General features: G+C 41.4%; 1 protein-coding gene across 10 annotated transcripts in view; it reads right to left on the bottom strand.

Annotated features, from left to right (window-relative positions):
* The window catches only part of APP (amyloid beta precursor protein), a 323444-nt gene that overhangs the window by 128826 nt on the left and 167538 nt on the right, over positions 1 to 27080 (bottom strand). For 5 of the 10 annotated variants that reach the window (XM_065576464.1, XM_065576485.1, XM_065576497.1 and 2 more), the window contains exon 7: positions 16907 to 17074. The exons of the other annotated variants lie outside the window; for them this stretch is intronic. In XM_065576464.1, the coding sequence (XP_065432536.1) occupies positions 16907 to 17074 (168 nt within the window). The remainder of the gene's footprint in view (positions 1 to 16906; positions 17075 to 27080) is intronic. 10 annotated transcript variants of the gene reach the window in all.

A 27080-nucleotide genomic window follows, 5' to 3' on the forward strand; every position in this document is an offset into this window, starting at 1 on the left:
ATCCAGTATGTGCTGGTTCATGGCTGGCTAATTAAATCAGATTAACTGTAAAACTTTGTAAACCTCTTATTACCTGGTGATCGTCCTATAGTGATATCCCAGCACATTTATGTACATCCTTGCTTTCTCTTAAATATAAAGTTATGGCTTCTTGCCATGGACCAATATGCCTCTCTTTCTCTTGCTTTCTCTTTTTCCATCTCTCAACTAGTAAATTTCTCTTAAAAAATACACTACAGTTTTACAATCATAATTTTGTTTGCTTGCTTCCTGGACTTTTTTTTTTATAGAACCATAATACTCAGGCTGAACTACCTAGTTTCAGACTGAGTAATTTGTCCACATAAGAACTGTATTACTGTCACGTAAAACAGTCTCTCTCCTAAATTAGCAGTGAGCATATTGAAAACCCATCTTCCCAAGATAGTCCAAAAATAAATTTAGTGGAGGATGTGGGAAAGGATGAATAAATGAAAGCTTACGTTAAATGCTGTAAGTATCTGAATTTGTTTAGTCAGTGACTAAAAAGCTTTGACCTAAATCTTACATTGATGATATAGTTAAATAGATTGTATTTCAGAAGTAATCTATTCATTCACTGAATATTATATTATGTTTATATACTACTATTCATCCCAAATCACTTCACAAATTATATATAGCTCCAATGAAATCCAGTCATCTTGTGGATGGGAGAGTTGCTATATGTGTGCGTGAAAGACAGTGTTCCCATGTACTTAAGTGCTTAACTAAGTATTTGAAAGTACTCTACATACTTGTACTTATGTATTTAAGTATTCTGTATCTGTATTTAAATACATTTTAAAAGTACCTAAAGCATAAGTAACATTTTATTTTTAAGCTGCAAATGATTTTTCAAAATACTTAAAAAAAAAAAAAAAAAAAAAAAAAAAAAAATCACATCCCTCCCAACTGCCCTGGATTCTGGTTGGGCCTGGAACCCACTGTCCCACTCTGGGAGCTTCAGGCCCTGAGTTCAAAGCTCCATAACTTTGGGCAGACTTAATAAACACTGGTTGGGCCTGAACTGGGGGACTGCTCCAAAGCCATTCCAAACTTTGGAGAACAACAGATCTGGAGCTGGGGAGCATCTCCTTTTAAAGTGTGTTTACTGAAGAACTCAAACAACATCTGTTGAAACCTGAGTTCAGGGCTATGTACTATTCCTGTAACAGTGGATATCACAATCAATATCAGCATTTGGCATTATCACAAAAGATCACAATAAATTTCCAATACTCCATCCAATGGGCTGCCATATTGAGATGGAATTTAAGGGACAAGAATCATCCAAATTAAATCGAGGCTAAGACACCCAGGCTAATGTATTTTCTATCGAAAAAATAGCCATTGTGTCTTGAGGCCAGATTTTCAGAAAAAAGTATCACTTGCATTAGAACTGATCATATACATGGGGATTCATAAATTACACATTAAAAGGAGTCATGGCTAGGTCCCATGTAGGAGACCAAACTTTTAGTTCCTCTCCATCTCCAACTTCAAAATGTTGCTGTTCTGCTAAGGAAACAACAAAATGTCACTGAATTAGGCAAATGTGTCCGAAACAAGTTAGAATGGCACACAACTGTCATAATTTCCACATTACAAAAAAGAAGCGAGGCCTTTGTGACTGAAATATCCCACATCTCTCCCTTTTTCAAATTTATGCTTTTCATGGGTTTTGTTTTAGGACAGGGGTCTCAAACTCAAATGACCACGAGGGCCACATGAGGACTAGTACATTGGCCGAGGGCCGCACACCTCCCCCTGCCACCCTTGGCCCCGCCCCCACTCCACCCCTTCCATGAGGTCCTGCCCCCATTCCAACCCCTTCCCTGAAATCCCCACCCCAACTCTGCCCCCTTCCTGCCCCCAGGGAGGGCAGGAGGGGTGTGGGATGTGGTGGGGGCTCAGGGCAGGGAGTTGGGGTGTGGGGTGCAGGAGGGTGTGGGGTACAGCAGGGGGTTGGGCTGCAGGAGGGGCTCGGGGGGCGGGCTCCGGCCTGACACGCACCGGGGGCAGGGCAGGCCACCTGTCTGCCTGTCACTGCACCGCTCCGGGAAGTGGCTGGAACCTGGGGGAGGAGGGGTACAGGGGTCTGTGTGTTGCTGTTGCTTCAGGCACCACCCCCAGCAGCTCCCATTGCCCGCAGTTCCCCGTTCCCGTCCAATGGGAGCTGCTGGGGGTGGTGCCTGAAGCAACAGCAACACACAGACCCGTGTACCCCTCCTCCCCCAGGTTCCAGCCACTTCCCGGAGAGGTGCGGGGACAGGCAGACAGGCGGCCTGCCCTGCCCCCGCTGCCGCCCCTTCCCCATGTTCCGGCCGCTTCCCGGAGCAGCAGGGGGCAGGGCAGGCAGGGAGCCTGCCCTTCCCCCGGTGCGCGTCGGGCTGGAGCCGCTCTAGGTAAAACTGGGGGGGGGGGGGGGCATTCGCGGGCCACAGAAAACAACCCCATGGGCCGCATGCGGCCCCAGGGCTGCGTGTTTGAGACCCCTGTTTTAGGACATTCATGAGTTTAACTACAGCGACGTACAAGTACAGTTAAAAGTAATGGCGTTACACATCCATTGCTCCCTGGAAGTCCTTTCTTATTAACCGTTGTTTTTCTTCTCCTGTTTTTATTACCATACCTCCTGTCCTGGCTCAAATGTCTTGTCACAAAAGTCTGTATACGGATTCTCTCATATTTATTCAATTAAGTATTAATTACACATCTGAACCTACGAACTTCTATTGATTTGGACAGAAACATTATTAACGGTGCAGGGATGGAAAATTACTTCTTATTTAATGCTTTGGAAATTACATTTACTTTCAAACTTACTTTGTAAAGCCTTAGCCTATCAGCCTTTGAAATGTTACGGTTACATACCACTGCAGTACATCATAGCAAGGTAGAACATCCAAAGAAAATACAATTTGAGAGAAAGTTCACTACAATTCTGAGAAAAGCCATTTTGGGGGAAGGAAGTTTACCTTTCCCACACTATTCACCACCTAGTGCCTGTACTGGCATTGATACTCTCTTCTAATTAGCACAAAGCTAGCTTTCTGTGTAACATCTCTAAGATGCAGCCTTTCCTGTTCATCCACACAACACAGCTAAAACTGTCATTCAGGCTCTCATCATCTTGCACCTTGATTACTGCAATATTCTTTTCTAGGGCTTTGACAAATGCAATTTTATCTTACTCCTATCCATTCAGAATGCTGTTGCAAAGATCACTTTCCTAGCCAGTTTCTTTGACCATGTCACCCCCTTTGCATCTCTTCATTCACTCCCCATTCTCTATCACGTCAAACATAAGCTGCTTGTCTTCACTTTCAAGGCTGTTCATCGGCTATCCCCACCCTACCTATCATCTCTCAGACATTACTGATATGTTGTCTCCCACCTCACGATACCAGCCTCCATCACCCATGTGTTACATTTTCAAAGAAGCCCCTTCGTGCTTTCTCCCATGTTGCCCCTCACACCTTTGGGAGGAGCTCCCCATAAACATCTGCAAAGCTACCTCATTACCCACTTTCAAATCCCTCCTCAAAAAACTCTCCTTTTACATGATGCCTAAAATAACCTTGACAACATTTAGGCTGCTGGGTGTGCTGAGACCTACCATGCTGAGCAATATTGTCTCAGTACAATGGGGCCCTGTGATGGCTTTGGGGGTACCCTGGACTGAGTCACCTTGTTACCCCCAGGTTTTCACAAGAGGGGGTCTTGCCGGTGGTGACTGGGTGTTAGGTCCCTAATAGCACCAGCTTTTCTGGGCTATGCCAGCCCTGTCTTTGCTTTGCAAATTAACAAAGAAACGTACCCCAGTTCCCAAATGCCCTTGAAGTATATCTCTGACATCCAGCCCGACAGGGGCTACTTACAGAAATTACAGATCCTCTGCGCCCAAGGTTGCCAACTTTCTAATTGCACAAAACCGAACACACTCGCCCCGCCCCTTCTCCGAGGCCCCACCCCTGCACCACCCCTTCTCCGAGGCCCCGCTCCCTCCATCCCCCCTCCCTCCGTTACTCATTCTCCCCTACCCTCACTCACTCATTTTCACCGGGCTGGGGCAGGGGGCTGGGGTGCGGGCTCCAGGAGGCACTTTCCTCAGGTGGTTCCTGGAAACGGCCGGCATGTCCCTGCGGCCTCCTGGCACAGGGATGGCCAGGTGGCTCCGTGTGCTGCCCTTGCCCGTAAGCACTTCCCCCGTAGCTCCCACTGGCCATGGTTCCTGGCCAATGGGGCACCCAAGGACTTACCGACCTCTTCCGGGAGCCGCACAGAGCCAGGCAGGCAGGGAGCCTGCCTTAGCTCTGCCGACTGGAGCCGCCAGCATCCCTTTTTGACTGGGCATTCTGGTTGAAAAACGGATACCAGGCAACTCTGTCTGCTCCCAGTGCAATGTACCACATTTTAAGAGTTTTATCTTAAATCACTGCTCCTGTGTAATGAACAGAACTTGTGAGCACTTATAATAAAACTTAAACAAATCTTCTTTTGAAACAAGAGAGCATGATAGAAGCAAATGGTTACAATAGAAAACAAAATCACAAAACATGAACTAAGGCCTACACTTATTAATAGTTACCTTTCCTATCTAATAAAGTAGTTTCCCCCTGCACAGGTCAATCTGTTGCAGGCTTCACAGGAAACGGGATCCAATCTTTCTTGGAAAACACTCCTGCTCAACAAGATGGCTCCTCAGTGAATGGATGCAGAGTGTCTTTGCCTGCCCTGTCATATCCTGAATAAGTCTTTTGCCTTTATTCACAGACAGGTGATCTCTGTCTGTTATGGTGTTCCTTTTTACCTGCATGTGCTTTTGATTATTTGCAATTGTCTTTGATGGTTTTTCATTGACTGTTCTGGGTAGAGTTACCACCTTTGAAATGCACTCCCACCGCAACCCCTATCCCCAATCACAACGCAATTCCGCAACACCTGCACCCTTCAACAGCTACTTATACAGTATCGAGAGAGGTAACACAGAGATAAAATGATGTTATCAATCTTCTTACTTAACTGCAGAAGTGGGAACACTGCAGCATCTTTAGCTGGACACAGAAACTTTTAACTTTAGATATCCCTGTGTATTGTGAGGATAATGCAAATCTTTAGATCCACATAACAACCCCCCTCTCTCCCCGCCCCTCCACTCCCCCCCAGGCAGATTAAATAATTTTTCTGGCAACCGGTCAGGCCTGTCAAATACCAGCCAGATGGTAATCCTAGTTTGGGAATGGGGCATGGGTAGGCAATTGGACAATACATTAGATAATCAGCTAGCCCAGATGAGGTGACCACTCCCTCCCACGTGAATGGGTCATGACCAAGACACATGGTTACCTGGTGACTAACTTTTACTCCAAGACCATAAAGGCATAATTACATAATTATATAATTACAATAGTTACATTATTCCTTAAATACTACCGGTATATACATCTCACAATGATTATGAGCACGGATAAGTTACAAGCTTTCAGTAGAGACTTCACTAGCTACCCTTTATGGATAAGTACCATGAAAACAGTGTATTAGGTGTAGTGAGTTTGTCAGGTCTGAGATAGAGTTGCTTATAGAGAACAATGAACCCTTTGCCAGTTAGCCCCAATGGGCCTCTGCACCACAGGCTCAGGCCATGACCAAGGCCTAGACACTAAAGTACTACAAATAATAAATAAATAAATAAAAAATGTTGCATCGTGGCTATACTGGGAGGGAATTAAGGAAAGAAAAATTGCCCCAATTTAAGGAAAAAACGTTAAAATACAAAATCCTCCCTTACTTGTGCTAAATACCTTGAGCTTAGTACTAAGAGGTGAAGGATGCAGAAGTACTTCAAGCATTTACCTCCTGCCAAATTGATAAAGGGTGGACAAACCCCTACAAAAATATCTTTGATCTCTTATACAGAAAAATAAATGCTTATTTGTAGAAAATTCCAGGCAAACTAAATAATTGATCAGAATCTGAGAAGTTTCTATTTGTTCTAGCCATGAAACTTGGCCAAAGTCAATTCCTACAAGTTGTAAGGGATGTTGTTAAAATCACTATGTCTGAATCTACCATTTGATCAAACTCTTGCCATAACATTATGCATGTTCACTTCTTTGTATTGTTGCTTTTATGAATACTAATCCATCCATTAAGCATTCTAAAGTCAAAAAATCCGACATCATTTTAAAAGTGAAGTTTCATACCCTATGCTCATTCCACATATGGACAAAGCACAAACCATGAGCTCAACTTACATTATTATAGTTTTAAGTGGCTTGTCCCATGTACACTGATTACTTATACTCAATAAGTCAGCTGTGACTAAACAGCCATGGCAGGTAATGTACTTAAAAATAAATAAATATGTAAGATTCATTGGAAGACAAATCTCAAATAATTACAAGAGAGACCTACATTCTTGTGATTGTCCCTTAGTCTCATCTTGCTAAAACTGGCATCAACTTCATCAAGACATGTGTCCTGTCTGTTTCCTGTGCCAGAGAAATAAAAGTCAGCAGTGGCAGGCAATCCACACAGGAGAGGGACCTGCCTCAGAAGACTTTTCTTAAGCTAACCTCCAGAGCCAGTTTGACCCCTCTGTTAAGAATAGAGAGAGTGCCTAGATAATAAAATCACCGTTGGTAGATTATACCTGGGGACTGGTTTAATATATATTTGTCATAAATTCACTTGTGTGTTTTATTCATTCAAATTGAAGACTTCACACTCACAACCCGGGGGAGCTCGGAGCTGCAATGTCAAGCTTAGATTCACTTCTAACAAATATTAGGTTTTGGGGATTTAAAATTTTAGCGCTAGGCTTCTATACCTTAAATTACGCCCTGGGGAATGCTATGGTGAGTTAAGGCTGCAGCTGGCTTACTGTGATGAATCTTTCCCATCACATTCTGTACTGTCAGAAAAGCACTTCTTGGATGGAGCAACTTGCAAGCTCTGCTGCTTTTATATAGATATAGTCCTGTCAATTACCCTATAAAACTCAAGAACAGTGAAAGGGCAATGCCATCCAGGGCAGAGGAATGTGTTCTTGCTCATTTGCTTGTTTTCTGCCCTCAAGCCTGTTACCCGACCTCCATCTGTCTGGAGCACTCATCTGATAAATAAGATGGAAAAAGCCATTTAGTTCTTTAACTAAAAATTACATATATTTTGCCCATTCTGTTTACACAAATGCAGCAAAATATTTCAACTCCTTACTGCTAAATATACTCTGGATGTTGACATGGACATTTAGCTGTCAAAACATTTTACTCCCCGTTAATTAGAGGGATGTCAAGATCCAAAACAAACAGCAAATGGATCAAGAAATTTACTGAGAACTGGAAATTATGGTAGTGCCGTTTTACAGGCTTTCAGAATTTATTCTTGAAAGGGGTAGATTACAATGTGTGTTATATTTGAAGATATATTAAACCAGATAGTACATAGCATTTGTGATGTGATGTAACACAATTTTCTTGAAGTTTCACTAAGGAGCACGAATTCAAAGTGTTTTAAGAAATACTCTCTTGTCAACAGACACTGATGGTTTGATGCGTTTTGAAATCAATGTGAAATTAGCCTATGCGAAGAGTAACAGATTAAGACATACATGTTAGACTACCTACATCTTGTGCATAATAGCATAGTAGATTTGAAAAGAAAATACTTTGGTTTATATTGTATTTTAATTATTCAACGGATGTTCCTTAAAATAAAATTAGGGCCCTACCAAATTCACGTGAAATCTGGTCTCTCCCCCCCATGAAATCTGGTCTTTTTTGTGCTTTTACCCTATACTATACAGATTTCCTGGGGAAGGCCAGTGTTTCTCAAATTGGAGGTCCTGTCCCAAAAGGGAGTTGCAGGGGGATCACAAGGTTATTTCAGGGGCGTAACGGTATTGCCACCCTTGCTTCTGTGCTGACTTCAGAGCTGGGCAGCTGGAGAGCGGCGGCTATTGGCCGGGCACCTGGCTCTGAAGGCAGTGCCCCACCAGCAGCAGCGCAAGAAGTAGGTGTGGCAATACCATACCATGCCATCCTTACTCCTGCGCCGCTGCTGGTGGTGGTTCAGAGTTGGGCTCCTGGCCAGCAGCTGCCGCCCTGCAGCTGTTGAGCACTGAAGGCAGCGCCGCTGCCAGCAACAGCGCAGAAGTAAGGGTAGCAGTACCGCAACCCCCGCTACAATAACCTTTGTGATCCCCACACAACTCCTTTTTGGGTCAGGACCCCTACAATTACAACACTATGACATTTCAGATTTAAATAGCTGAAATAATGAAATTTAAGATTTTTAAAATCCTGTGACCGTGAAATTGACCAGAATGGACCCTGAATTTGGTAGGGCCCTAAATCAAATGGATGATACTTATTTTAATTTTCCCAGCTTCAGATTACAGTTTAAAGCCAAAACATATACCACTTACTAAATATAATTACTGCTTAAATTGATGTAGATTTAGCAAGTTGATTAATTTTACTATTTTCAACATATATTGGGGGGATGTTATTCAATTCACACTCCACCCAAAATCCCATAGTGACTGGATGTTTCTTCTAAAAAATGTCCAGCAATTGAACAGTTAATGTTGACAATCAAAATGGTCATCATTAGGCTTTAGAATTTACACAACTGAAATGAATGGGATAGCTGGGCAAGTTCCATTGTTTTGGCAGTCTTAGCAACACAGCCCAGCCCAGGAGCTAGATTTTTTTCCTTTTCAAATGAGATGTTAAATTCTTCAGAAATTGATGGTGCCACCAGAAAAATGATACTGATGTGTATTGCTGAATACGCCTAAATTGTTGTTATGCCAATTCTTTAAATAGGACTTAGGATATCCTAAGTCTCTCAGGCTCTTCTGAAAAATGTAAATGATCCAGAGTTTGAAAGAGAATCTGCATTAAGCAAATCTTCACAGCAAGCAACGTTCTTTAAGATTAACTGGTGGGACCCTTCAGTTTAATTGAAAATGGATTAGTCTTTTGCTAATGCTAATATTCAGCCTTGGTAAGACTGGTCAATGCTACTGGAGATAAATATCAGTGGATATTTTCCCTAAGACATAACATTTGACAGCTGACACCTACATTTTACTTAAGAAATAAACATCTATGCAATGTATTAAAAATTTCTCAAAACCTATTTTCAAAAAAAGAACAATTAGCAACAATAATAATACGGTTGTACAATATATAGGTCAGACATATTTGGTTTAAAATCAAGAACAAATGAAATATAGACTTACGGATTTCATGATATTCTGAACTCACCAAATTGCAAATGCTGGAAGTACTGCAGAGGCCTGATAACAGCATGTTATGTTGTATTCCGTCTTTGTTAAAATAAGTTAAAGCTAATGGAGAGGCAGAAGCCCCAAATCTGAAGTTCTTTGCTTTTGAGAAGTTGGGTCCAATTGTTAACATTATTCAGAAAGGATATACATTAAATAAGTGTTTCTGTTGTAGTTTTAAGGACAGTTTAAAGAAAGAAAATCTGAAATCAATAAACCAAATCCTATAACTGGTGAATTTATGGTATGATGAAAATATAGAATTGGATCCTTCCGAAATGGCTCCTCTGGTCTAATTTGACAATGGATATTCACATCAAGGTCGTTTAATCTGAATTACTCATTTGACAGATCCTAATGGCTCCTCTAAAGTCACAATGTATACTAATGTAGTGGAAGTTTAAGTATTTAAACTTACATTGTACAATGTGTATGTTTTGTATTGAACTTCCTTAATAATGATCAATATGGAGGGGCACGTGCTCTGGAAGGCTAAGAGAATCGGTGATTGATATTTAAAACCTTAGCCTCTAGGTTAATGGATTGATTCCAGCATAGTTCAGTGGTGAATGAAACCGTGAGTTTTGCAATCTTAGCCCGCTCCCAGGAGACAAAAGTCTTTTTGACAAAACTCAGTACACTTAGCAGACCAATGATATACAGAGAGGCTAAGGATTGGAAGAACGTAGGTTGTCCTCTCAGATGAAGGCTAAGGGACATCAGCAGGGTACTGTGTGTGGGCGAGGGGGGGAGGGAGAGGAGAAGGAATGCTAGCTTTGCTCTATGGAGAGGGTGGCCCTGCACCTCTGCAAGTCCCACACAAGTTCTGTCCGTTTTGTCCCACATGGTCTTCTCTCCATTCAGACTTGCCCCATCTCAAGAGCTGCCATACATTGCCATCCTGGCTTCCCAGTGAATCCTCATATCCTTCTGACCCAGCCCTCCCCTGCACATCGAAACAGGTTAATATGGAATCAAACTCACTGTGATTGAGCAATGAGCCTAATGGATGGTTAGCTGAATGGGCAGGCAACTGCTGACCAGTCTGCTTTGGCACCTGCACATATCCTACCCTACACTAGAGATGGATTTTTACACTGGGGAAAAAACAAAAACCTGTGCCTGGATGAGAATGAAGGACAGAGTAAATGAGTGAGTGTGCCTGAGTATAGCATAGAGAACAAGGGGGACATAGGAAGGTGAGGGTTAGAGAGGGAGGAAGAAAATGGGAGTAGATTGCAAGAGAGGGACGGGGAGGGAAGAATTGGGTATCCAAGTCTGAAAATCTGGTCACCCAACTGTGACAAAATCAGACTTCAGTCTCTAGGGCTGTCAATTGGAGAACTTTCATGAGCAGTGAATCTACACACAGAAAAAGACAATGCACAACTGACCCTTATAAAACCTCAATTCTGAAATATTCCTCATTTTAAAAAAACCTTCAAGCATCAAATCTGCATTATGAAATAACAGATTGGATTTTCTCCCTCTTTCCTTTCTCCCTCCCCAACAAAAAAGCCTTCTCAGAATTCCCAAATGGGAATTTGCTGTCTTCACTGAACTAAAACCATGTTATAAATAGAAACCCAGGAAGCACGTGTCCATTATATCTCCATGTTAAACAAAAAAACAAAACATAACAAAAAAAGAGCAAGAATTATTTTCCTAATGGATTGGATTTATTGATCAATTTAATTTTAGATCCACACTGATTCCTCTCTCTCTCTCTCTCTTTTTAAGCGCTGTGCAAAAATTGCTGGGTTGACCATTCTAGAGATACAAGCCTTTTATCCACAGAACAGGCAGAACACAGACAATAATAGGAAAAACTTCTCCACACTTTCCCATCAATGAGGTGCAAACCTGATCTAACTGGACAAATCTGAGGGCGGAGGGTAGTCACCAGTCCCATTTAATCCATGGCCTCCCTTCAAAGACCATGGACATGGTCACCAATTGTGTTGGTGGCTGTTCTGTTATGTGGACACCTGCACACTTGGAAATGGACTAGTGCCAACTCATTCCATTTAGGTCATGGAACAAGCAGACAGCTTTCTGCCATGACTCACCTGTGCTGGATTCTACCGGGTAACCTAGAGAGGAAAGGCTCCACATCCCATTACCAATACTCTGAGCTTGAATCCTACCATCTTTTTCAGATGGTCTCATAAAAGAAACCAAATATTCAAACATTTGCTCTTCAGTCATTGATGCCTCTTAGGTTGCTAAATGTTCAAACTCAACCCAAATTCAGGAACTCCTCACTTAACATTGTAGTTATGTTCCTGAAAAATGCGACTTTAAACAAAACGATGTTAAGCGAGTCCAATTTCCCCATAAGAATTAATGTAAATGAGGGGGTTAGGTTCCAGGGAAGTTTTTTTCACCAGACAAAAGCAATTTAATTGTTTAAAAACAATTTAATACCGTACACTGTGATGATAATTGTGAAGCTTGGTTGAGGTGGAGGAGTCAGAGGATGGGATATTTCCCAGGGAATGCCTTACTGCTAAATGAACTAGCAATTGACTGAGCCCTCAAGGGTTAACTCTCACAACACTCTACAAGGCAGCAGGAAAGGAGGGAGGGAAGACAGGGCCACACACCCTGTGTGTGAGAGAAAAAATGAGCATTTCCCCTTTAAGTAGCTGACCCCAGGCTTAAGTACACTGCCTTGTTAATTAAATCAGCTTGCTGAGACCTGAGACTTAGAAGCTCCCTCCTGCCGTGGTGTGCCCCGCCCCCCTGCTCTAGGGAAGATGGGGTAAGCGGGGTGCAGGAGCAGGGGGGAGGGGGAGACACCCTGACATTAGCCCCCCTCTTTCCACCTCCCCTCATACAGCAAGCAGGAGTCTCTGGGAGCAGCTCCAAGGCAGAGGGCAGGAGCAGCACATGGCAGTGGGGGGGGAGGGACAGCTGCTGCACAGGGAGCTTAGGAGAGCGGGGAGCTGATAGGGGGGCTGCTGGTCCACCCTGGTTCCAACCACCCATCAGCTAGCTGCAACAGGCTGCAAGCAGCAGACAAAACAGGCGGCTGCCAAATGTGAGAAGGGAGCATTTCACTTTAAACGAGCATGTTCCCTAACTGATCAGCAACTTAACATTGAAACGTTAACCGGGACGACTTTAAGTGAGGAGTTCCTGTATATATGATCATTTCAGGATATTATAGAAATAATTTTTAACATCACAGTATAGATTTAATTTATTTGCACTTTCAACCAATAGCATCTTTCCCTGTACTCCAATTGACAATGTTGCTTAAACTAGAAATAAAAATTCTAATTAGAAGCTTTAGGTAAGAAACTAAGGCCCCATTCTGCAAGCTGCGCCATATGGGCAGACCTTGGCCTGCACGGAGCCCCAATACAGTCAAAAGGGTTTGGACACAGAGATCCACTTACTTGCAAGACTGCAACACTCTAAAGGCCTAATGTGCAACATATGTTTATAACACTATTTTCCTGATTCCACAAAATCTGTCTGGTCCTCATAGTAAGGCTGAGATGTACAAAGTTTACCATGAAAAGCTCAGCATTTGCCAAAAAGATGCCAATGTTATTTTTAACTTTAACTAGAGGGGAAAAGTGTGGAATCTCATATTTCACTATGTAGTAACTGCAGGCAAACAGTGATTTAAAAAAAAAAAAAAAAGGAGAGAGATCAATGTAGGCAAGTTTCAAAATCCTCTGCTGAGTGACCGACCATATGACAAACCCACAACAGGATTCCCATAGCCATTTTCAATTTGGATTTCACTTTGCTGCACATTAACTATGCAGAAGAAACTGATTACTGAACTTCTCCTGACAAAGGCACTCAGATATCATGGTGGTGGGTGCAATATCAGATTTAGACAGTGATTGGAGAAAGCTATATATTTTCCTTAACTTCCGTGCCGCTACGGAGAATCGACGCTCCTGGATTATCTCTAAACCTGTGCACGTGAGTCAGATTAATTCCTATCATGGTTCCTCTCTCCTACTCAATAAACTAACTTTTTATAGTTATTTTTCTGCAACAAGATCCTTCCTCTATGGAGTCCCACAAGGCTCAGTTTCTCAGCTCTTTCCCTTGAACAATTTCTATCTTGGTCATCTCATCTTCAGTCTTAAATATCATCAGTTTAAATGGCAGTTAACTGCATGTGCTGTTGACATATTTAATTACTCCTCCCTCTGTCCACTCTCTATGCCTGTAATTATCAAATAAAACCTGCTACCTGAAGCTAAATGTTGCGAAGTTAGAAATACTTTTCCAGGGGGAAAGGAGCATACTCAACAGCGGAGGAGGATTAAGATTTATTGAAGCCCTGGGCACAAAGAACATTTGGACCCTCCAACATACTCCCTCACTATGGGGCTCTGCCCCGTGCTCCTCCTCTTCTCCCCAAAGCCCCCCCGGCCAGCCTAGAAGCCCGGAGCTGGGCCGTAGTAAATGCTGCCCAGGGAACCCGGGACACTGTGGGGAGCCCCAGACCTGTCATCTGCCCTAGACGGCGCGCTCTGGGGGGAGTGGCGACATGGGCCGGGGGCTGCTCTTGGGCATTTTGGCCCCCTGTCCAGGGCAGGTGGAGAGTCTGGGACTCCCCACAGCAGCCTGGGCTTCCTGGGCAGCTCTTACCATGACTTGGTTCTGGCTTCTGGCCTGGCCAGGGGGCGGGGCCTTGAGGGGAAGGAGGAGGAGCAGGGGGCGGGGCCACATTTCCAGTGCCAGTTGGGGGCAGGCCCTCACTTCTACACAGGTTCTGGCGCTCCTGGAGCCCAAAGAAGAAATTCATCTGTGGCGGGAGAGGAGCACTGACAGAAGATGCTTCTGCAGATACTGCTAGTTACACGGGCTGCTTCTTTGAATTGGGCACAAGGTTGCAGCCATTGAACCCCACTGTGCATGGAAACATTCTGGCAGAGATGTGGTCTGAATTAGACACCTTGCTGCAAATTAGCTTTCTCTGTCCTTGCCTTTCCCTGGCAGCTGGATGGTGTTGGCAGAGGGGATTTGCTTGCTCTCTATGTCCTCCCATTGACATGGCGGCTTCTCTGCAGGATGTCTCCTTAATGCTGGGAGAGGCAACCCCTGAGTGCAATCTCCACCCCCCTCCCCACCCCAACATGGCAACAAGTCTCAGAGCACGGGTAAACTGACTGGGGACCTGCGGAGCTGAAAACAGCAGTGTAGACATAGGGCTCAGAGGCAGGGTGGCTGCAGTGCAGTTGGCTTATCACTAGGACCCAGAATGAGCTGGGGGAAGCGATAACTCAGTCCTGGCAGCAGGAAGTGAATTGCACTCTACAGTTCTGGGCTTCAGCTGCGTGGGGTAAGGCTCCAGGCTTCAGATGGGGCTTGGGGGAGGGAAGGAAGCACCCGGGCTCATGGCTTCAGCCCATGGGCGCTGCAATGGGAAGAGGACAGGGGGCCACTGCCATAAGGGCGAGTGAAGGGTGGGGGAGAGCAGGAGTGGGGCCTCGGGGGAAGAGGCAGTATGAGGGTAGGGTCTTGGGGAGGAGGTGGAGCGGGGGAACAGGGGGGGGCATGGTTTGGGTGCTGGTGGGCCCCTCCCCCACACTTCTAGAGAGCTTCCGGTGTTCCTGCAGCCCTGTGGCTTCTGCTGGGGCTTGGAGCGCCCATTTTTCTGTGGGCCCCCAAACTGGCCATGGCCTCTGGGCATGGGCCTGTGTGTTTATCCGCAGTTTCATCTACTCTCTCTCACTCACTTTTGGACTTAAGAATTTACTATCTGTCTTTATCATATCCCTTATCTTTGATGCTGAACTTTACTTTTCTGTCATTCTTTATCTACATATGTGCCCATCACCAATACAATACCACCTGAGTTTGCTATTGCATCAACTCTACCTTGGCTAAAATTCTCATCCATACTTTCACCTTTCTTGCTATAAATCAACTCTCCATGGGCTTCCCAAGTCCCAGCTTTTCCTGGCACCAGCATGGAACATACAAACAAAACTACAACCACATCACTCATCCTCAGAGGACTCCGTTAATGTCTTATTCAATTCAGGACTCGGTTCAAAACTGCATTTTAATTCTTTTTGAAGAGTACTCTGAACTTTTTGCATCCTACACCATAATTCTTCTCTCTTTCTACTACTCCTACCCCACTTCTCTGGCACCTGCCTCCTCCATGTCCTTCCATACAATCTTGCCACGGCTGGTACGGACTCCTCCTCTGCAGCTTTTATCTGAATCCCTCTCCAACTCCCCAAATGTTTTGAAAAACTCATCTGCAAAATCCCCTTGTCTTGCTTACCTTCACCTCATGCCACTCTCCTCCCCCAAACTCACTCACACACACTCTCACCTTTGTATTATTTAAAGCTTTTCTGGACACTATTGGTAGGATGTTCTACAAAATTAAGTCATGGTGGGTTCCTGTTAGTCTGGCTGCACTGCTCTTTTCTTGTGAGCAGGCTGGATATTGAAATATGCAATCATTCTTGTACATTTCATTTGTAAACCGAGGATATAATTCCTATGAATAAAGCAGACAAGGGGCTGTCCATAAATTATGGAACATATTGGGGGCGGAGGGTCCTTGCTTTTGGATGTTTGTTTCAGTGTTACCAGGGGAAGGTGGGCCTTGAAAATTACCAAAACATATGTTACATAATTTATGGACAGCCCCCAGGTAGAGGAAAAGGGGCAGTACAAGAGGCTCACAAGTCAAAACACACCCAGATTAAATGTAATCTTTGATTTATCAGCTTCAGTATTCCCCAGTGGGGGACAGCAACGCTTCACAAACTGAGGACTCAAAAGCGAGTATTCCTTCTTCATGAAAATTAATCATTAAAATATATGGTGTATTAAACATAAAATAGGTAGCAAGTAATTCATATTCATGTGTATCATCACACTTGAAGACCTAAGCCTCAAATGGCAAATCTGTTTCTTCTTTTCCTGTAGAAATATATATTTCCAAGTTACTTATTTACACACACACTCTCTAACAACCAGCGTCCAAAAGGAAGAAGTGAATGCTTAATATTTAAGTGCGGAAACAAATATCATGACATTTTGATTTGTTTGTGTTGCTTTGATAAAAATAGGAACCCAAGTAAGGAAACACAATATAAAACAGCATTTTCATGGATCAGATATTATAAAACTATTTTACCTCTCTAAAGCTTCACTAACAACTGTGTATAAATTTGGTTTTGACTTTTTTTGCACATGCATAATACATGCATGAAGACAAATACACAGACACAGAAATGTAAATACACTTTTACAGAAAGACCTACATGAGACACCATAGCTGTCAACTGCCTTGTTGATAGAAATGTTAGGACAAAATTTTCATTCCCTAGTTGCAAGACTCTTGCATCTACAACATAGATTAAAGAAGTCATCCACTGGCATGCTGGATTAGAAAGACAGACATTAATGAGTAATATTAATGAGTAAACACACTCTATAGAACATGAGCAGTTATAACATCTTGACAGAAATATGGTTAGTGGTAGCACAGGCCCATCCCAAGGATCAGAAAACAAATCTGTTACAAACAGCAGAGTCAGTGGCGAGAGAGAGAAAGACTGCTACAGGCTTGAGAGGTCCACTTACTGACGCTGCCACAGACTGCCATGCAGTATTCCTCAGAGTCAAAGTTGTTTCGGTTCCCACCACATCCGCCGTAAAAGAATGGTGCACACTTTCGTTCAGTCACATCATAGTACCAGCGGGAGATCATTGCTCGGCAAGGACCAGTCTCAGCTTGTTCAGAGCACACCTCTAATTATAGGAGATGTGGAGGAACTACATTTAGCATGAAAATGGTATTGTCTTGCTTTTCATCTACACAAGTTTATTTACATGTTCTAACGCTTGCACATTAGCCACAAAATGGATGTATCAAGGAAGCATCTCTCTCTTTCACAAAGCAATTCAATTACTACACTTTAACTCACTATCTATAAATAGTCTCTAAAACAATGTATTCTCATCTGGATTAACAACTAAATCCCTCCTGCTCTACACACAATTTTTGTACTTGTAGATCTATTTTGGTTAGTGGCATGATTATTTACTTAAATAGTTAGACTGGTATAACCCCTAGTGTGGACATAGTTATACTGGATAAAATTGTCTTATGGTTCCCCATCTCTTATGGCAGTCGCTAGACCAGTATCCACATGAGGGATGTTGTATCACTATAACTATACTGGTACAGTTAAAGCAGTATAACCTTTGTGTGTGGACAAGCCCTTAATTGGAATTTTGCCCATGAGGAAGTTTGAATAATTGTCTTTGGAAAAACTCTTAATGGCAGGAAACATCTACACATCAAACTATTAAAAATACATCTAAAATACTGAGATTTCTTGGCTTGTAAAGAGGTTCTATATAAATGATGCAGGGAGTAAAATTCCTTCCATACACATACACAATCATTTTGGTTGAAACTCCCTCACGTGTAGAGGCTCAGCGCAAGCTTAAATCCACAAAAGCCCTCAAAATAAGATTTAAATGGTGTGCCAGCTTTGTAAATAGGGCTGATTCTTCTCCTTACTTAACATATCAAACGACAGTACGAAATCTGCTTTGAACATATATCATGACAGTTTTCACTGGGAGCTAGACCAGTCACTGCATTTGCATTGAAACTCAACGGGAAATATGTGGGGAACTAAGCTGTACAAATTAAGATCAAAGAATAAAAAGTGAATGTAGGAACTCAGTCCTTAAATTGGAATTCAGCCCATCACCTGGGTACATATATAACCCTTTACCAATAATGTTCCAAACAGGAAAAACAGCGTTCATATTCAGCATGCTGTATATCATTTGCAAAATTGTAGAACATGAAACACCAGTACTTCCCCCTCTATGCTTCCATCAGACACAGGTTCAAAATCATGGCAGACACTGGTAACTTATCTACAACTGTTTCTGACATTACTTCACAAGTCTTAATTTTGTGGAAGGCTGACTCCTCTCTATTGAAATAGGGTCTCCCCCTTGGTCACCTCAACACCTGCTAGTGTATGTAGCACTGCAAATCTCCACACGCTCATCACCCCTGAGAGGCTCTCACTGGCATTAGCCCAGATTTGGAGAGTCTCACTGGCTGCTTCACAGCCTCTTTTCTTCTAGTCTGTTTGGTTCATCTCTGTTTAACATATAACCCTTCCCACCTCCTTTCTGCGGCATGCATTTTATATCAAATTGCTGTCAGTAATCAACACATGTGTACATTTACATCAATAATTATTTATTGTAAAGCATTTATGACTGCTCCAACACAAAGCTTTAAATATACACATCAACAGTGTTTTAGGCACTTACACAGTTTAGTTTGTAGAAATGAATGAAATAAGTTATAGTAGAGGAGAGTTAACTTCTTACTTTTAAAATCCAGGACAGGTGTGATTAATAGTACACAGGATTTTCCATACCAGTTACTCTTGCTTGATTTTTACATAACATAGTTATAGTCTACACACAAAGTAACTTTGCCTGGCTTTGAATACATGGAGGACCCCACAAATTTCATTTTAAAAATTAATCACTGGTAGAGTGATTGACACTAAAGAGACAGGTATAATCAAGAACAGTTTTACTGAAAGAATACCAAATTTCAAGAACACAGGGCCTCAGCAATTTGTTGTTCTTGTAAAAAATAATTCAGTTAGTGCAACTGTTGGTCAACCTCAATATATAAAGAAGTAATGCCTTCTAAGTTATTTTATCATTTTATATTTCACACACTCTTATCAGTATGTGAAAGTTCCAAAGAGACTTACTTTAGTATTTCCTTTTTAAATCTCTGGGCTTGTCTCCACTTACCGGGGGATTGACACACGGCGATCGATCCACAGTGGATATATGTAGCGGGTCTAGTGAAGACCCACTAAATCAACCGTCGATGGCTCTCCCGTCGAGCCAGCACAGTGTAGGTACCGCAGTAAGTTGACCTATGGTACGTTGACTCCAGCTACGTTATTCATGAAGCTGGAGTTGCATAACTTAGGTCAACTTAGCCCTGTAGCGTAGACCTGCCCTCGCTCTCTAAGGCAGGTCGATCCCAGGATAAGTGGGGACAATCCCTAAATGTGTCACACATCGGAACAATAAAAGCAACGACTTTTAATACCCAGAATATTTTTGCTACCGACATAATGTGAAAAAAAAAATGAAGATGATAACCCATCAGTGAAATAATGGCAATGATAATCAGGAATCAACTATTGGGACACTACAGACATTTATACATATTAAGCATTCATTTGACTGGCAGTTTAAGAGTCAATCTTTAGGAGCCTTGCAGTAGAATCTGTTTGCATGAAAATGGAAAATACTCTTTAAAGGGCTGTGACTACTTAATCATGAAATTAAATCAGACTCCCTACTTGAACTTAATGCAGGGCTAGAAGCCATGCCTTCCTTTCCCCTCCCCATGGTGAAGCAAGTGCTACCACAGGGCAAAATCCCCCTCTTAGATCTACATCGTAGGTCTTGACATCTTGCATGGATGGTGTTCCATTGCCAGGAGACTGGAATATCAGAACATAGATCTGCTGTGTGGGGATGAGAGGAGAACTGAACACCTAGAGATTAACAACAATGCAGGATACAAACATGGGGCTAGATCGTCACTTTATGACTGTCCCTGATCAAGGCAGCAGACTGTACTTCAGAGTCAATATCCCTCCTGGTCTCCCCTCTGCTTGCCCTTGTCATCTGTACTGGGATGGAAGAAGCATAGCTTTCCCTTCCTCGCTGAAACCCATTGTACACATAACCTTTGTAAGACAGTAAGGTGGTGCCTTATAACCTACCATATATACTCGTTCATAAGTCGAATATTTTTGGTAAGAAAGTGACGCATCAAAGAGCAGGGGTCGGCTTATAAATGGGTCAACACCAAAATTTGATGATTTTAAACTCTATGGAATCATTGAATATCTTATACATTGTCCTTTTGTTAACCTGGCGCTTCTGCGGTCATGGAGCCCCTCAGCTCCCATTGGCTGGGAACGGCAAACTACGGCCACAGGGAGCTGGAGGGGCTCCATGCCTGCAGACACTCCAAGTAAACCAAAACGTCTCGACCAGCCAGCAGTTTACCCTGACAGGTCAGGAGCCAAAGTTTGCCAACCCTGAAATATAGGGTTGGCTTATGAAAGGGTCATACAGTTTTTGCTATTTTTACCCAACCATCATGGGGGGTCGGCTTATAAACGAACAGGCTAATGAACGAGTATATACAAGTAAGTCTTTTGCATGGGTGCATAGAGCTAGTGAAGATTTACCCTATCATCTGAGCGTGATGGTACACTCACAGTTAGCAGCAGAGAGTACATATTGCACAATCATGTCATTTAGAATTAAAAACATTCTTTGCATTTAATTTTTTCCCCAAAAATACAAAGGAAGGCTCACTAGTAAGGCCATACTGGGAACAAATTATCTGTGATAACTAGAAAAATTAAATTACACTGTGGCAAAATGCTAACTTTCATCTTTTAATCTTGTTTCTGAGAACTGATTAAGAACTGAAGCAATTCTTTGCCTTCGGCTGCAAGAAAGCAAGGCAAATTAAAGGGAGAGCTTTTTATGTAGTGCTTGTTATGCTCAGTCTTTCTCAAACAATCCACCTTTGGTACTCAAAATTTCCAGTGTGTTGTCCTTGCCCAGAAATGAGGGTTTCCTGTTGCTAGCCCCTCCAGAAAATTTGTGCTAAATGTTTAAAGCTCAGTTTTTTGAGTTCTAATGGACAAAAAATTATTTATGTTTCCTATTTGACAAAATTGCCATACTTTTTCTACACAAGTAACTAAAAAACAGCTGAACTTTTAACATAGCCGGTAAATCGCTCTCTCACTGAGGGATATCTCCATAACAGTTTTTCAAATGACTAGATAATGAAGTTATTGATTGAAAAGCAGCTACTGAACAGGCACAGTAAAACATTTTGAGTGATTAAATTTAGACGCATACACTTTTCAAACATTTGGACTTTTGGATTTACAGCTGCTTACACCAAGCTATTTCATAAGTGCTCATTGATCAATGTGTCATTAACAGAACTAGTTGAAACTTTTGTGGGAAAAGTTTTCATGCTTAGAGATAAAATTCTCTATGTTTTTCATACAAATGTTTTTTTCATATTATATTTTCCTATGAAAAATGTTTCAAAATTACAATTTCCCCAGGGGAAATGACAATTTCTGTTTTGACGTTTTGAATTAAAATGTTGCTTCATTTTTTTTTTTTTAGAAACTGAAAAACTGACACAAAATAATACCTAGCACTTAACAGTTAATAGTAATACCTAGCTTTATTACAAAAGAAATAGGTATGATTTTGCTCACTTTACAGAAATTTTAAGTTACATTTTTAAGCTGAAATGAAATGAATATTTTTACTTCATTTCAAAATGTTAATTTGAAACAAATGTTTCTGGTTTTCTTTTTTCAAAATGGTTTAAAAACTTCTGTGGGAAAACCAAAATTTAACTTTTAAAAAAATCCAGGGAATTAAATCTGAAAATATTCACTGTATTTCTTTAAAGACAAAAATGGGAATTAGACGACCAACTGGTTTCCAGGGGAGCTAAGTTTCTAACTCCACTTAGTGCCTTTGGAAATCTCAAAGACCCATACAGTTAAATTAATCAACAATCAGAAAAGCAAAAGTTAAGGTTCCATAACTTTGCTCTATTGTAACTATCCAGCATTTTCCAATATTTTTTCCTATGACATCAACACTTTGACCTTCTACAGCACCTTCCATCTGGGAATCTCAAAGCTCTTTAGAAATATGTAAAATTCACCCTAGCAACAGTCCTATGCTGCAGCCAAGTCCGAGTTTCATAGTGAAGTTAGATGACTTGCACCCAGAAAGTCCTTGGCAGAGAAAGGGAACAAAACCCAAATCTCCTGACTCCCAACACCATGCTTTATCTCCAAGACTATCCTCTGAATGTGCAGCTTCATATTACTATTTATGTCATAAAATTGAAAGTGTATACAATAAAATATGCCACAGTGTGTGATAAAGACAGGTTATTGCAGGTAGACTCATAATATTTAAACTGCTTGTATTTCAGTGGCTATCTGTGCAACCTTTATGTTGTATTCATGTAGACCCAGATTCAGCAAAGCACTTTAGCATGGACTTAAAATTATACACACGCTTAAGCACTTTGGTGACTAGGGATTTACTTAAGCATGTGTTTGATGAACTGGGGCCATAATTTTTTGTATTTTTAAAAGGTGTAAAATAAAATATAGTGGAATATAGATTATAAAATATAAAACTGCAGTGTAGATGATTAATGTAACAAAATGGGCAAAAGAATCAAATCACCCTAGCAAATGTAACATCATTGAAGTGTCTGCTCAACATCATTAGGTACTACAATTTTGGATTCCAATCAGTACTTTTGCCATACCCTTAATTTGGGTTATTTGTATACCTCTATGGATGTACCAACATATACATCAGGAGCATTACTCTCCTGTATGTAACTACTTCAGAGAAACAGAACTATATTTTAAATAAAGTTTACTCCTTTGTTGATTTTGTTTGTACTTATACTTCCCTTAGTCGAAAATCTACGCTACTGTTTTGCTACGTGGATTATTCCCAAGGGAATAGTTAAAGAAGAAATTCTTTATTCTGAATATATGCCTGAAACCAGCAGCCAAATTTTAATTTCAACGTTCAAAGACAAAAACTAATTACCTAAGAGGTTTTTGGAATTCAGCAGGAGGCAGCTGTGGAGCTGGCACCAGCTCTGGGAATAAAGCCTATGCATTAGCCTCACAACAGCATTGAGACTTTCTAGAGAGAATTTTTTTTTTTTTTTTAAAAGGCTGAACAATTAATTATAACTGCAATGTCAAAGAACAATTCTTTAAAACAGTTAAATACCTTAAAATTGTAATTGCCAGTTAAGATTGAATCTCTCTCTCTAATGTTGACTTGGAGCCTACTCGCAGGGAATAATTGGGGCATAAATAAAATATAGTTGTATACTGTGCCTAAAATACAAAGCCTTCCAATTCCAATGTAAAAGAAATATATAAAACATATTTTCATTTTATTTGTGTGAAGAGTAACTCCACTCAGAACCAAGATGTCAAGTGGCAAAGAAAGGACAGCTTGAACGTAAGACTAGATCAACAAAATTCCACATTTTATGTATGTTTTAGAAGAGATGCAGCTTTCCTGTAACACTATGATTTTATTAACATAGCAGACACATTGACTGAGAGGGTTAGCACAGAAATGCATTTCACTCATCCAAAAGACTTATCCCCACAGATGATGATAATGTAGGATAATATTAAACAGATTAGTAAATAAAACCAAAGCTTTAGGTCATTACAGTTGCAGTACATTAAAATGATATTTTCTGTTGGAGAATCAGATTAGCAGAGGACAAAATTCAATAAGTATAGCATAGATCATAATGAAATTTTCATCCTTATGTAAAACAGCAGAACTGCTCTATAAAGTATTCCAATATGTTTGTCCTTGGCCCACAATTTTAATTAAAAAACATGTTATTTTATGATTCAGCAGTCCTGGTTAACAGTGAAAAAGATTTCATTTGATGTAAGACAACTTAAAGATGTCCTTTTATGGAGGGGCAAATGAATTTTAAATCAAAACATCCAATCAAATTCATAGTTGTACTAATCAAAATGTACCAATACATGGTTCTCTATAACCAAGGCTATACTGAGCATATTAACATTCATAAGAGTAAGAAAAATCACACATGCTTTTTGTCAATTGACAGAAAGATAGTTACAACATTGGACACTCTTGTACAAATGTCTAGGTATTTTCTTAAAATGCAATATGAGCGTCTATTATCCTTTATCAAATTTTTTTCACCCAAGCAGGTGACCAATCAAATTCACCCTAAGTTAGGTGAAGAAAAACATAAAACATTCTGACGCTTAAAGTAATAACATTTCACAGAAGAAAAGGAGGAAAAGCAATTAAGTCAGTGTGGGCTAAAGCAGAACTGATTTTGAACAAGGCATTAATACTCCAATACTATATCAAAGCCTGCAATAGACAGGACCAGCACTTCCCTATAATAAGCTAAATAACTTGCCTTGTAATGGGTAGCAACTGTCACTGAATGGATTTAAAGAATCTATGAAATGTATAAGGGAATAGCAAACAAGATACAGCAGAGCAATAAGGCTAACAGCTGCCATACCTAATGCATGTCACTTCTCTTTTGCTAGAAAGCTGGCTCAGATTCCCATGTGCAACTGCAGGTTACAAACACCTTCAAAATGCCACATCAAGCAGCACCACTTCAATTCTTTCCTAAATATTTAAACAAATCTGTTTGAATTAAGGGATGGTGAAATCATTTCTAACTGGCAACACTACGAAAACCAGGTGGTCAAGCCTTTGCTGAATTTCCCACATCTGCTGAATGGTATGTGTGCAAGCTGCCAAATGTTCAACAGGTTGCTGTGTTGGCCCTGCTTCTTGCCTTTAAATAAGCTCTAATTGACCGATATGTTGACAGGAAGCATTAAACTCAAAACAAGATCTAATTGCCTTTTCTTTGATGTAAGCAAAGAGAGGAACAATGTTGCTTATCAACAGCCATGCTGAAGGAGAACAGAAACGGAATCACAAACAATTACACATCATGGGAGAACAGTTTCTCCATGATTCAGTCAATCCTAGCAAAAACTCCCCGGGACCTCGATATCTCAGTATCATTTTCTGGTTCTGAAACAATTTATAGTGTATTAAGGCAGTGATGTCAGCAGAACCAGAGCTGATCTGCTAGTTATGACTGGTCTTCAAAGTGACTTCCCCTGTTTGGTATGTAGGTTGGGTGAAGTGCCTGCATTCCTGCACTCTGAAGAAATCACTCACTCAGCTTTAAGAATACAAATTCAGGGATAATATCTCCCAGCATATGGGGATGGGAAATATAGAACTGAGAAGGGCTGACTTCTGGGTTCCCTAGAGCCTGTGACCTCAAGCCCACCAGTCAAGGTACACAGCTTCCTCAGCCAGACTTGCAAACTGATAACCAGTTAGTGGCACAGATATATACAGAATCCTGGACTCCTGATTCCCGTGTTCAATCTATCTGAAAACATATACCGGTAGCATAAATGCCCTTGTCAGACAAAGGCATGTGCATATCGCTAAGTATTGTGCTAGGATAATGGAAAGGAATTCACCAAAGCCCTCCTTTCTATAGTCTCTTTAATAAAGAAAAACCCAACAGCTTTCAAAAACACGTTTGCCACAGGACATGAAATAACAGGTTGCCATCTGTCAGGGTGCAGTGGCTGAGTGGTTTTGGCACCTGATGACAATCCTGATAGCCGTGGGTTTGATTCTTACTCAATCTCTCCCTGAAAGGCCACTTCCAGTTCACCCAGATGCAAAATGGGTACCTGATCCATTGCATTAGGGCAGCCATAGGCCTGCAGACATGATGCTGGCCACATCACTCCCTTGTATACTGCTGGCTAGGTAACTGACGTGCCTTTACTGTGTCAGCCTGATGAGCTATTGGCTCAGGAGAACTTTCATGCTATCTGGCATTTTCCAGACAAGACTAAAATTGTTCTGCTCCTGATGGTTGGAAATATATTTGTGAGCTGTTTTGCTATGGGTATTTTGGTCACTACTAGTTAAAACGTGCTTAGGAATAAGAAACAGCATGACATGTTGAAACTACAGCAGACAGCATGAATGCCTTCATGATATACCTTCAGTTTCCGTACATGCTTTATTTATTTGGGGTTTGATCCAATGCCCATTGGCATTAATGGGAGTCAGTCCATTTACTTGGTTGGGCTTTGCATCACCCATTATCAGAAGAGTTTAATTTATGGTTTGAGAAGAAAACAAACTTCCACTGATTTGACATAGGAAAGATAACTCCTATAAAACATGAAGAACTTCTCCCCACATTCTTTAATGATCATGGATCTAATAACAATTATGTCTCCAGAAAGTATAAGGAAGAAATTGGATGTGCAATCAGCATGGAGAGTATTTACTCCTGGGGGAATTCTGCACCCTGGTACACATGCAGAATTCATGTCCCCTACAGATCCCCCACACCCTAACCCCGCAGAATAATACATTCTGCCAGGGAGGTGCTGCAATTACACCTTTCACCCATCAGGGCTGCTATGGCAACAGAAAAGAGAGAGAAGCCAGCTCAGGGCCGGAGCAGCCAGCCGTGTATAGAGACAGGGCAGAAGCTGCTTTCCAGCGTGCCCTGTATTTTTACAGACATACTTACTGACAGGTGTTTTGAAATAAATTACCAAAAAACCCTAAAACTGGTGTTATTATATTGTGTTATTTTGACAAAGATATGCAGAACATTAAAATATGGTGTGCAGAGGTTTTAATTTTTTGGCATAGAATTCTTTGGCGCAGATTTCTCCCAGGAGTAAAGACACTGTATAAACTTCATTGCCCTAACCCTTTGGAAAAGTGATCACAACATCCCCACATACTCTGTATGTTCCCCCCAATGACTGACACTTGACTCCTTGAATCGTTTGTACCGTCTTTAGTTTTACTTGTAACCCAAATGGGTTAAAGCTAGTCAGCCACCCATGGCAAAGAAGCCCTATCTACAAGGGTTCTCAAACATCTTCCTTAGCATGGACCACATCTTAATAAAGAAAGTCTCACAGACCCTCCCCCCTTCCTATTTGCAATCATGAAGAGCAACTCTCCTCCCATGTGTGACAGCATAACATCGCTGTGTCAA

This window comes from Chrysemys picta, chromosome 1 (assembly GCF_011386835.1).
Source record: "Chrysemys picta bellii isolate R12L10 chromosome 1, ASM1138683v2, whole genome shotgun sequence".
Classification (NCBI taxonomy): Eukaryota; Metazoa; Chordata; order Testudines; family Emydidae; genus Chrysemys; species Chrysemys picta.